The 11,687-nt window shown below is 46.4% G+C and overlaps 3 protein-coding genes across 5 annotated transcripts in view; 2 read left to right on the plus strand and 1 right to left on the minus strand.

Moving 5' to 3' along the window:
* Nucleotides 1-1,340, plus strand: part of IL22RA1 (interleukin 22 receptor subunit alpha 1) — a 7,812-nt gene extending 6,472 nt beyond the window's left edge. The window contains exon 8 of the mRNA XM_017736174.1: nucleotides 13-1,340. Coding sequence (XP_017591663.1) covers nucleotides 13-737 — 725 coding nt within the window. The 3' untranslated portion in view covers nucleotides 738-1,340. The remainder of the gene's footprint in view (nucleotides 1-12) is intronic.
* Nucleotides 1-11,687, minus strand: part of GRHL3 (grainyhead like transcription factor 3) — a 106,159-nt gene that overhangs the window by 67,662 nt on the left and 26,810 nt on the right. The gene's annotated exons all lie outside the window — the stretch shown is intronic.
* Nucleotides 4,835-11,687, plus strand: part of MYOM3 (myomesin 3) — a 25,893-nt gene continuing 19,040 nt past the window's right edge. Inside the window, exons 1-7 of one of the 3 annotated variants that reach the window (XR_001862527.1) lie at nucleotides 4,835-5,367; nucleotides 7,304-7,448; nucleotides 7,589-7,663; nucleotides 8,251-8,416; nucleotides 8,643-8,800; nucleotides 9,741-9,836; nucleotides 10,473-10,561. Coding sequence is in view for 2 of the 3 variants with exons in the window: in XM_017736169.1 (XP_017591658.1) it covers nucleotides 7,342-7,448; nucleotides 7,589-7,663; nucleotides 8,251-8,416; nucleotides 8,643-8,800; nucleotides 9,741-9,836; nucleotides 10,473-10,561 (691 nt within the window). In the remaining variant the exon portion in view is untranslated. The remainder of the gene's footprint in view (nucleotides 5,368-7,303; nucleotides 7,449-7,588; nucleotides 7,664-8,250; nucleotides 8,417-8,642; nucleotides 8,801-9,740; nucleotides 9,837-10,472; nucleotides 10,562-11,687) is intronic. The other 2 variants (XM_017736169.1, XM_017736168.1) reach the window with 2 other exon arrangements.

The raw sequence follows: 11,687 nt of genomic DNA on the forward strand, positions 1-11,687 counted from the left end.
AGACCTTCCCGCCTGCCACATCCAGCACAAGCGAGCCCCTGACCTATGGGGTGTGTGTGGAAGGCACAGACCACGCCAACAGGAGCTCACAGCAGGACCAAAGGCTGAAGGAAGTTTCTCCAGATCATTCTGTGCATGGAAAGCTCCAAACCCAGGGGCTGGGAAAGAGCTGCAGCCACTGGGATTACAAAGAGCAGCAGCCAAAGGTGGCACTGTGGAAGAGCAGGGACAGACTGGAGTCGGTTCTGTTCCAGGGGAGCCCTGGGCAGACGCAGCTGCTGCTGCAGAGTGACGGGCTGGAAAGTCCAGAGTGTGTGTCCCAGCTGTCCCTGTCTTTGCTGGAACAGGGAGGATGCTACAGACAACAGGCAGAGCTGCCACTGCTGCTGTCTGCAGGGACAGCTGAGGCAGACTATGTTCCAGAGGATGAACTGCTGGCACCTCTGTCAGCAACCCTCCTTCTCTCAGTCCGGACTGGGAACGATTTCCGCGGAGAGAACCACCCGGAGCAGTGGATGCTGCCAGAGTCATTCCTACATCCTGCAAACAAAGTGCAGCTCCCAGAGACTGCAGGCATGGAAATGTTCCCAGCAGCAAAGGAGCTGAGCTGCACAGAACTGAGCGTGTCCCCAGACAGCAGCTCAGGCCGGGACAGGGGCACTCCTCTCACCATGCTCTTCAAAGATTTGGACTTAAAAGTGCAGTGGGATGAGGATGATAACACAGAATTTTATTAGGATGACTTAATGGTGTTAAAATCCAGGTGATGTTTTCTTGCATGAAACAGAAGCAATGCAAAACCACAGCTAATGCTGGCTGTGTTAACGTGCTCAGGGCTGTCAGACTGTTCCATTGTGGGCTTTGGTGCCTTTACTGATAGAATTACTCCTTGTTACACTGCAATACTGTACCTTTGCACTTAAACAACAAGTCTTTCTTTCTTGCATATTCTCAAATCTATTATGTGTTGGGTTACTTTAAAAGATGAGTTAAGATCCCATTTCCAACTCCAAATTCAGTTTACTGAAAATTTAGCAAAATTCACAACAGAAACTGCCTTTGCTCTTTACCAACACCAAAGATCGAGGGCTAAGATGTATCCACACTTAGAAGAAATTCAGGTATGCAAACCTAAAAGAATTCACCGTGGTAGAGTAAAAGAAGTAAATAGTTATTGGCGTTCTAGCCTTGGATAAATGACTTGGCAGTATTCTACTTCCCTGGGATGGACTTTGCCTTTAAAGGAGTCCTTGAAACTGAGTAACAGCTCCTGATGCCACAGTTCTGTGAAATATGTCCCTGTACCCTATGGTTTTTAATACTAGTACAAAGATAAAGCCTTTTTTAATACCTGTACAAAGATAAAGCCTTTTTCATCTCTGCAACAGATTAATGCAGCCTTGGCCCAGTTCTGAGATTTCTCAGCTGCTGCTCCTTTCCTTCTCTGCAATAGTCACACATTCTCTTCTTCTCTTGAGATCCCCAGGGATGAAGCACCTGGGATCACATTCCAGGCAGGCAGGGATGTGAGGATTTACAGCACTCCCGGTCCAACCCTCAATCTCAGTTTATCCTAATCCCAATCCATGCACTCAGTAATCCACAAAGGAGACCGGGGAGGTCTTGAGCTCTTCCTCCCACCCCTCACTGACACTGCCCATGAGGAACCTGCTCCATGTTCCTGGCACATCCTCCAGAGCTGCCATGACCATTTTTTGGGAGCCAAAATCCTTGGAGCGCTTGCATCTCCACCAAAAGCAAGTTAAATTCTAAATTCAGGGGCCAAAGGAGGCAATTATTTTTCATTCAGAGGAAAGCACAGTTCAGCCTGTTCATTTCCAGTGCTGTGGTGAAAAATGTGTCCGAGGACATCAGTTCTAGAGAAGTGGAAGCATTTACAGGAATAAGCAGAGTTTGACTGGTCTGGGGAAGTATTCACTCGAAGAGACTAAGGCTGACCAGAGGTAAAATCCAGCTGTTCCCACTCCAAGTGCACTTGGGGGTTTTCTCAGCCCAGGGAAGCTGAAGCTAAAGGCTAAATTCCACTTGCTTTGGGGTGGTTTTGCAAGTAAGCCATAGGCTCATGAAGTGAAGATTTTTGATGATTCAACCTAGGATTAAAGAAATAGTCTTACAAACTTTACAGGCCAAGGTTCAGCTCTGAGCTCCAGCACCAACAACTGATGAAGAGCCACAGCCCTGTGAGGCCAAAAGGTCAAAATTCCAAGTGTGGTGAAGAAGTGTCAAGCACTGGGTATCAAAGATTGAAATATGTGCACGGCTTGGGCAGCGACCAGCAGGACATTTCCAGGGAGCTCACCCCATACCATTCACTGCTAAAGGGTTTGTGGAATGCCCTTTGATCTGTTTCCTGTACTCTGTGCCCCAAAAAACAACGCACAGAGAAATGCTGCAGCTCCTGGAGTGGTTCCCAAGGACTGTGAGACCCCAGGGGTGACATTTTTTCCCACTAAACCTCCCCAGAGAGGCATTTAAAGCCAGTGAAGCAATTACCTTCTTCAGAGTTGTCTGTGGGCTGCATATCTTGTGTCAACAACATTCCCAGTGATGCTACTCAGGGAATAATCAAATGCCACAATATCAACATTTTGGATTGTGTTATGAAATATAACCCCCAGCACAGGAAGAGTATGGGCAGAGTTGTGTGGAAGGGATGGGGGCCTTGGGAGAGCATTTGAATGTGCTGCTAAAATCACATTATTTTCTATTTTAAAAGTTTTTCCAAATCCCTCAGCAGAACCCCTGCTGCAGGGTCTGATCATGCCCAGACTGTATAAATGTGTCATCCTGGTGGAGGACAGATGGCAACTGAGGAAAGTCTAGGAATGGATTTTTAGAATGCACGTTGGTGCCTAAAGATGCAAAGTGTCCCCGAGCTGGGACATCCATCTCTCCTTCAGGCCCTTAAATACCTTCAGGGCTGCATTACCCCTGACTGAACAAAAGGCAGGAATGATTCCAGCCCCATCCCATCCTGCCTGTTCCACCCTCCAGCAGCTGTAATGTCCAGGGATCACAGGCAGGAGAGCCCTGTCCTTTGGAGGGACTGACTGCAATATCCTCAACTTCCTGCTCTCGTCATGGCTTAGTCAATATTGATCTTTGAGGCCTGGATCTTCTGAGCAGAGGGAGACTGGTTCTTGTCTCATGAGTCACCTTCTAAATTTAACACATAGATCATCCATTCTCAAGCTGCTTCTCTTTGGAAAAGCTTGGAAAGAGAGGTTGATGCTGTTGAAGGAATGTGTCATCCTTGCTGACCTCACTGCCTTCCTCTGTTCAGAACCAAACTGATCCATTTGTGTCAAACAGCTGCTCCAGGACGTCCTTATCTCCATCTCCTTCTGTGTAAGAACATTGCCAGGTAAACAGCAGGATTTCAACATTGTTCCAAAGGTCTCCCCATGCAAACCATCTGTGCCTAACAGCACTCTGCTCCTCAGTCATCCTGGCTGCTCCAGATAACAGTTCTGATAGCTCTGGATAATAAAATCAAGGAGTGTGTGTGTCCCCAGCAGATGTCACGCCAATGACAGGTGAGCGCTGCAGTTCAGTTGTCACAAGGACACCAGAGGAGCAGGTGGCAGCTGAAACCCTAGAGCAAAGCATTGCTCTTTGTCTTCTCAGCTAAATCTGGGAGCTGGCACTTACTCACTCCCCGAGCAGCAGCCCCGCTGGAAGCTCAGCAGGGATCCTTGCCCAGGGATGAACACTCTGCAAGCCAAGGATCCCTTTCTCCCTCCCTGTTTGTTCCTTTATTTTGGCACTGGAGGGTGTTTGAGCACTATGAAAAATCACCGGTGAGTTTTTTAACAAGTTCTGAGAGGAAAATCTTACTCGAGGGACAAATGGGAAGCTCTAAATTCTGGAGACAGAATGAAGGAGAGCTCACAGAATCACAGAATATCCTGAGCTGGAAGGGACCACACGGATCATCAAGTTCAACTCCTGGTGCTGCAAAGATACCTCAACAATCCCACCTTGTGCCTGGCAGCGCTGTCCCAACGCTCCTGGAGCTCTGGCAGCCTCGGGGCCGTGCCCATTCCCTGGGCAGCCTGTTCAGTGCCCAGCACCCTCTGGGGAAGAGCCTTTCCCTGATATCCAGCCTAAACCTCCCCTGAACCAGCTCCAGGCATTCCCTGGGTCCTGTCCCTGCTCACAGAAACCAGAGATCAGTGCCTATCTCTGCCCCTCTATAGAAAATAAATTTTATAACAGAGGGTTGATGTGACAAAATGGATGAAATTATTCATTTTAAGCAGAATAGATGATAATTACACATTACTTCTCATATACAAAATTCAGGGAAGCTCTTGAGTGGCCATGGATCCAAAACCAATGAAAGGGAAGTGTTCCTTCCCTTCAACAGCTCAGCTCACACCAAAGTGCATTCAGACATGCCAGCCCAGTCCTTCCTGTTTATTGCTTTCTTAGGAATGTCTCAAACAGCCACTAAATGAACTTCACACCTGGAGGTCCTGGGAGTTCTGGTGCTGATCCTGCTGGGTTTCTTCTTTGTTTGATGGTGAAGCAAACAAGGTTCCTAGAAATGGATTCTACTGGTACTGTGCCAAAGTTGATGGCAGAATTCATTCCCACAAGGCCTTCAAGACACATCACCTGCTTCTCAAATCTGGCAAGGGTTTTCCCTGAATGCTGGAACTGCAAGACTACCTCAAATAAATGGAAAATCAGCAATCTCTGTTCTTTGAGCTCGCCCTCAGACACCACTCTGGGCTGCTGGATACACAAAGCTCACCTGCTCTCGAGGCACCAAGCCTTTGTTTGCTGGGAAAAGGAAATAGAACAGTCACAGCCCACCAAAACCTGAGAGCTGCTGCAGCTCCCGGTGTAATCAGACACTGCCAGGATTTGCCTGGAGTTGACATTCACTAAAGAGATGTCAAAGCAAATGATGTCACTCTGTTACACAGCAATGGCAAGGTTACCCCGAGGGACATTCCTGGGCAGGGTTAAAATATTCATAATTCAGTTTAGGTACTTTGTGAGCTTCTCTCCTGAAAGAGCAGAGCATAATCCAGTGCTCTGGATTTTAGAGGCGCCTGTCCCTCCTTACATCATTTGACAAAGGCAGTGATTTGGCAGAGCTGGGAGGGAGTTTGGTTGGCACTGCAGTGAGCAGCCCCGAGTGTCCCCAGCTGGGCCATCCCCATTGTCCCGGGGAGGGCCTGGCAGGGGCTATATTTGACTGCAGGATGGGCACTCCAACATGGGGAACATTCTTTTGGGGAGAGTCATTCTCAGTGTCATCACCAGGGAGAAGGAAACGCTCCTTTGTCCCTTCCCTTGCCTGGGGACAGGGGCTCTCCCTGCAGCCTTCACCGGGTGAGTTTGGTTTATCTGTAAATAAACTGCTGTTTGTTGTAAGATTTTGTAGGATCTTCATAGCAGCATCAGTTGTTTTGTGTGACAGCTTTATTGACTTGCACTGCAGAAATAGATTGTGCTTTGTGATCGTATCTGCTTTAGTGATTGATTTTCCAGGGTTGTTCTGATGAAAATCCTGGTTTGCTTCATGTTTTCTCACCAGCATCTGCTCTGTTTTACTGGCATGTTTAGAAAATAATATGCATTTGAATTGAAAAGTGTAGGTTTCAGCAGATCAGAACTCTGAATGTAAAACAATGAAATTTGTCCAGGGAAAAATAAAAACCATTATATAGTAAAAATGAGTCTGTATCAGTAATTATTCATGAGCATGGAAACAAGGCTCTGATGCCCAGGATGACAGGACTCATTCTGCAGCTGAACAACTTCTGAAGAGAGCAGAAGCTATGAAATTACAATGATTTTTTTTCCCATAAAAGCCCATTTTATTTTCTTCTTCTTTTACTTGTCAGCATTTGTTGTTTCTTCCAAAGTTAATGCCCACTAAGGAAATGTGGGCACAAGATAATTCTGTATTTTCATTTGCATGTTGGGGAAGTTAATGCCCACTAAGGAAATGTTATCAAGATAATTCTGTATTTTCATTTGCATGTTGGGATATTTTGCATTTACCACAACAACTCTGCTTTTCCATGGACTGTTTATAAGAAATTTATTTACATCAACAGAAAACTGTCCAGGAGAAAAAATTGTATGAGAAAATTGTACCAGGAAAAGAGGAGGGTTTGTATTTTTATCAAGTTCAGATTTGAAAGCAGCAAAGCTCAAATCCAAGTAGGAAATTTGCCAAGGGAAAATTTCAGTCATGGAACACGAGCTAGGGAACGATTTACAAGTATGTTTGAGCAAATTCTATTCAGCAACAATTACATTTGCAAAGCTGCTTTTACAAAGTAACCCGAGCTTTTAGAACCTGTAAATGTGCACAGTGCAAGGATTGTGCTGGGTGGTTTGGATTTAACTGCAGGAGAGGGAGATGAGCAAGGATCCACTTTAAAAACTGACTTTAGCTTAATGCCCACCCATTAGTCAGAGCCTAAAAGCAGCGAGCTGTGGATTCGAAGAGGCTGGGAACAGCCGGGCATGGATGGGAGTCAGGGCAGAGCAGAGGCTGATATGCTGAATTTTGACACTGTTTAATTAAAGGCCCTTTAACACTGTTTAATTAAAGGACCTTTAACAGCCGGGCATGGATGGGAGCCAGGAGTGCCAATGTTTGCTCCTGTGTTTCACCTGTTGGGTGGGATTGCTGTCGAAAGCTTCCCTGGTCACTCTTTGGGAAAATCGTGCTGTTTGCTGAGCTACTCCTTTCAGCCTGGCATTTGGAAGGATGCTGTTTGCTCCATGATTTTTCAACCCTTCTCTAAGAGCTCAGGAGAAACACCTGACCCCTCAGGATCCAAAGGACTGGCTAAAGCATTGTGCTCTTGGAGTCCTGAGCTGGAACTGTTCCTGTGTGAGCCTGGGAATGGGGAATTAGAGATTTGTAGATGGGAACATGAGGGAGAGCTCTGTTTCAGCAGCTGGAACAGGTGGAGCACCCTGGTTTGGTGGGAGGTGTCCCTGCCCATGAGATGGGCTTTAAGGCCCCTTCCAAACCAAACCACCCCTGGATTCCAAATAAGTCCTGAGGAAACAAATCTACCCACAAAGGGCTGCCCGTCACCTCTTCTGGGACAGCTCCAGCTGCCTTGAGAGACTTCATTTCTTCCCCTGATCCCACTTTCCACAGAAGCATCATGAAGCAAACCCCTCTCATAGTGTGAATGTCAGACAATACTCTTACATGAACCCTCACTCACAGCCCCTGAATGCCCAAGCAAAGCAAGGACTTAAAAAGATTCTGTTAAAGTGTCTAACTTGAATGTTTTAGTCTATTCCAGCAAGAAAGTTTGGCTTTGACATCCCACCATGGGAACCCGAGCCTTCTTCCACCACAGAGAGGAGGAGCAGAAGGAGGAGAGGAAACAGAGCTTGGAAATGACCTCCACAACCAGGAAAAAAAGGTTCAAAACCAGGTAAGTCCCAGAGTCAGGGACAGATCGAGTCAATTTGGTCCAGGCAGGGCTTTCCACACAGTCACAGATCTGTAGAATTTCGAGTTCATGAAATGATGGAACATTATCTGGGTTCTTTTCCATGAATCTGCCCCTGGAAGTGATGAAGAGGAGACTTTCAGCCTTTCAGACCTATCGATAGCAGCTGCCCTTGCCTTGACCTCCAAAACATCAGAGTAAGTCAGGAGTTATTATAACTGCAATTAACCTTGTAGGCAACATCTCAGCTCTGTATCAGGGTCACAGCTTCCAACTTACTCTGTTGGAAGCAAAAAGAACAGGTTCAATCCAGAGGTTCTTCCTTTAAAAACACCGAGCCTCAACTAAAATGCAGGAAATTAAATGATGGTGCCATGTGATAATGAGGAACATTGCCCTGCTCACATGCAAGGGCGTGAGAGGAACCAGATTTTATAGGAATACATGGAAAATACTGACGGATTAATAAATGAATGGTAACAGGTGGGACTCTCCCTCTTTCCTAGAAAATCTCAGCAATGTCCCTCCTTCCTTTGATCCTTTTCCCAGCTTCCTCCCTGGGATTAAAAGTGGTCAAACAGTGGGTCCCCATGGAAGTTTGATCTCTTCTGGGAGTGCTGTTGGTTCCTTTGAGGGATAATTCCCTGACGTTCCATCGGCTGGTGTTCCTGACCTTAACACTCCTGATTTCACTAAAAAATGTGCTATAAACAACAAAAAGGACCCCCCAAAAAGGAGAAAAAATGTGTTATCTTGATTTCTGTCTGCTTTTATCATCATGTAGTGCCAGGGACTACAATTTAAGAAGGGAAGCTGACATCCTGGAGCTGGAACAGAGAGGGCAGAAGAGGATTCGTTTTGGGAATGACATGGAGAAGATGGAAGAGGAGGTCATCCGGACCTGCAGGCTGCTCCGCGTGAGGGCTGACCGGAAGGGGCTGCGCAGGAAGGTCAGAGCAGACACCTCTGCCGGCAGCAGAGATGCCAACAGGCTTCCAATTGTGCTCTGGAGAGGATCCTACACCTAAGCAGGAGTTAGGACAACCCCAAAATCTCTCCAACTAAAGGCCTTGCACCCCTGCCACTGGAATGTTATCGCAGGTCCCCCGTGTCAGAGAATTTGTGTAACAGCAGCATCCCTCTGCATTGCCTTTATTCCATGTCTCCCCGTCACAGGCTATGGAAAAGGCCTGCCTGGAGAAGGAATTCCTGGAGCTGCGCTCGGGGCGGGCGCCCATGTTCTGGATCCCGCTGCGGGCACACGCGGTCTGGGAGAGGATGGACGTGACCCTGGCATGCACCGTCCTGGGCTCCCCAGTGCCACAGGCCACCTGGTATGGCAGTGCCAGCACGGCCCTGCGGGGCACAGGCACACGGGGAATGACAGCCCTGTCCTGCCAGGAGGGAGGGAGGGAGGGAGAGGTCACAGAAAACACCTCAGTCCAGTCCCAGTGCTAGGACCAGTAGGGGCACGGGAGCCTGGAAGCAGTGACAGTCCTATGGGATGCTTCTGGGACAGGGCTGACGTTCATGGAGGTTTCCCTGTTTCCCTTGGTTTTCCCACAAGCAAACTTGGGATTTAAGTCTCAAAGACCAGAACTTCCTTTCAGCACTAAAACACCACAAACACGCCACAACAAGGCCTGGCTGCCTTGGACACCATGAGAGTTTCAGCATTAAACTGCTGCTGCTTCTACAATTTGTAAAATACAATGCAAGTGTCATTTACTCCCTTTGCATGTTAACCAACCACTGGGGAGGATGTTATGGACTGGGCCTGAGTGCAGCACACACCATAAATAGCAGAAATAGAGGAAAGATCACCTCAAAAAAGCAATTTGCAAAGTGTACTTTGATCAGTTTAAAGTGACTGACCCGTTCCTCCCCTGGAAGGTTTAAGTGTGCAAACATTTGCATTACTGATGACTCGTAGGCAGCCAGCTCTGCTACTGTGGGAACTCTGTGTGTCCTGTGTCCTTCCAGAACGACCTCTCTGAATTATTCAGAGAGCAAAGAGAAGCTGAACCTCCCACACATCCCTGGTGAACGAAGGGAAGAGACATCTGTGAACTGCCTCACAGGAGCTGCAGGGCAGGGAATGCAAAGCCAAGGCTGAGCAGCCACACAGGACCAGGGAGGGGGTCTGGGTTTAGCTGCCAGACTGTTTTGGATTGAAGAGGGAGATCTGTAAAAGAGGGAATTGTGCCTACTCCTCTTTCTGTGGTGTTTGATGTGGGTCCTTCCCTAACAGCACATTTCCTTCTTTTCCACCAGGTATAAAAATGGAATCCCCATCGATCCCCGCCGAGCCCCAGCAGGAAAATACAAGATGCAAAACAAATTTGGGATGCTGACCCTTTACATCAGCAGGTAATGTCTATGCCCTTGGCTGAGCTGCTTTTTCAGCTAAGACCTGCTCTCCCAAAACTCCCAGTTTGTGTATGATAAACAAAACAAGTAATTCTTCTGGAATCTGACCTTTCCTGCCTTTAGGGTGTTGTGTTTGAGCTAAACCTTTGCCAAAATCCACAGCAGTTCACAAGGTTTAAAATATCTTAGGAAAATAAAACAAAATCAAACAAAATTTAATGGCTTAATTTACTTCTGCTCCTCTTTTTATGCATCAGTAACATTTTTTCCTTCAGGATAAGGAAAGCAAATCAAGCACTTCACGAGCAGACACAAGAATGTGATTAAGGAGGATCAGTGTAAGCAGAACAACATTAGTTCTGAGCTGTGAATTATACAGTGACAGACAAATGCAGATCTTCAGTGGAATCAAGTGTTCCACAGGCCTTTTGCTTGTTCGGCACTTGAAATGTTTTGCTTCTGGGTCTCAAGAGAAAAAATTGACCCCAAAGTATCAGAAATCCTCATAACTGAAAGGAAAAGCAGCTTCTGAATGAAAAGCAAACACCTCTGGGATTAAAGGGGAACCCCTTTGAATTTGTCCTGTGAAATAGGAATAACTGAAAGTTAAAAAGGAGGGGAACTATTTTTTCTCAGATGCTCCATGGAAGATTCTGCTGAATACAGTGTGGAAGTAAAGAACCAGTATGGTGAAGCTTATTCATTTGCTACAGTGCTTGTCAGGAGTAAGTACAAATGTTCCTCTGTGTTTAAACTTTCAAATACTGCAGAGTGTTCAAAATATTTTCATTATTCGATAGGCACACACAAGCACTCTGGAAAAGCAAAGTAGTTTGATAGGAGCTGAGAGAACAGCTTCTCTTCCTTAGTCACTTCTGGGCCCAGCCAAAGTTTTTCCTTTCAGATTCCATATGGACACAGCTGTCCTTTCACGGGGATAAAATTGTACTAAATTTAGGTGCTTATTTCTTCTGGACTGCTATGAAACAGCCCCACAGTTAAACACACAACAGGCTTAGATAAGCAAGAAATGGGTTCCCAAGAGCTGTGGCTTTCAGAGGGACCTCTCAGTGCATTATTGCAGAGAGTTCCACATTTTCCCCTGAAATCAGTAACTACCCAGGGCAAATGCAAGATTTTCTTCTTTGATCTGTGCTGTTCTTAAAATAACAGGCATAGACTCCACAGATACACATTGTGCACAGCCAAATCCAGACGTGGGGAAGGAAGTAAATAAACCACCAGCACTTAGAAAGGGAAATTAACTCAAGCTTTAGGAAATATGCAGAACACTCTCACAGGATCACAGTTTGGCTGTTCATGTTTCATATATTTATATCTGAATTACAATTTTGTAATAAAAAGCATGAACAGAATAGGCCCACAGGACTGTAGACAATTAAGCCCTTCAGTGGGACTGACAGAGCCCTGTGTCATGGGTTGTGTTACTACCACACTTATTTTTCACACGCCGTATTTTGCTCTGAATCCTGTCTGGGATACAGATCCCTACAGAAGAATGTGACTCCAGGGTTGTAAGAGAAGTGTATTATCACATCTTTCAGGTCCTTTAATTAAACAGTGTCAAAATTCAGCATATCTGGAAATATGCAGCAGGCATTTACCAGTTCTAAAGGGACGTGTACAACAGCCCAGAAACCCTTCATTTGCAGCCTTCCCAGATTCCTAAATTCCCCCTATCCTAAAGCAGAAAGACAGGAAAAGTTACCAGGGGGTTCTCACAGTATGGCCACAACAGGAACTGGCCTTTGCCACAAAGCAGCAGCAGCCTGAAAGAAAAAATCCAGGCCAATAATCACCCACTCCTCTCAATTCCCTCTGGAATATTTG

Source organism: Corvus brachyrhynchos, unplaced genomic scaffold, assembly GCF_000691975.1.
Source record: "Corvus brachyrhynchos isolate BGI_N302 unplaced genomic scaffold, ASM69197v1 scaffold65, whole genome shotgun sequence".
Taxonomy (NCBI): Eukaryota; Metazoa; Chordata; class Aves; order Passeriformes; family Corvidae; genus Corvus; species Corvus brachyrhynchos.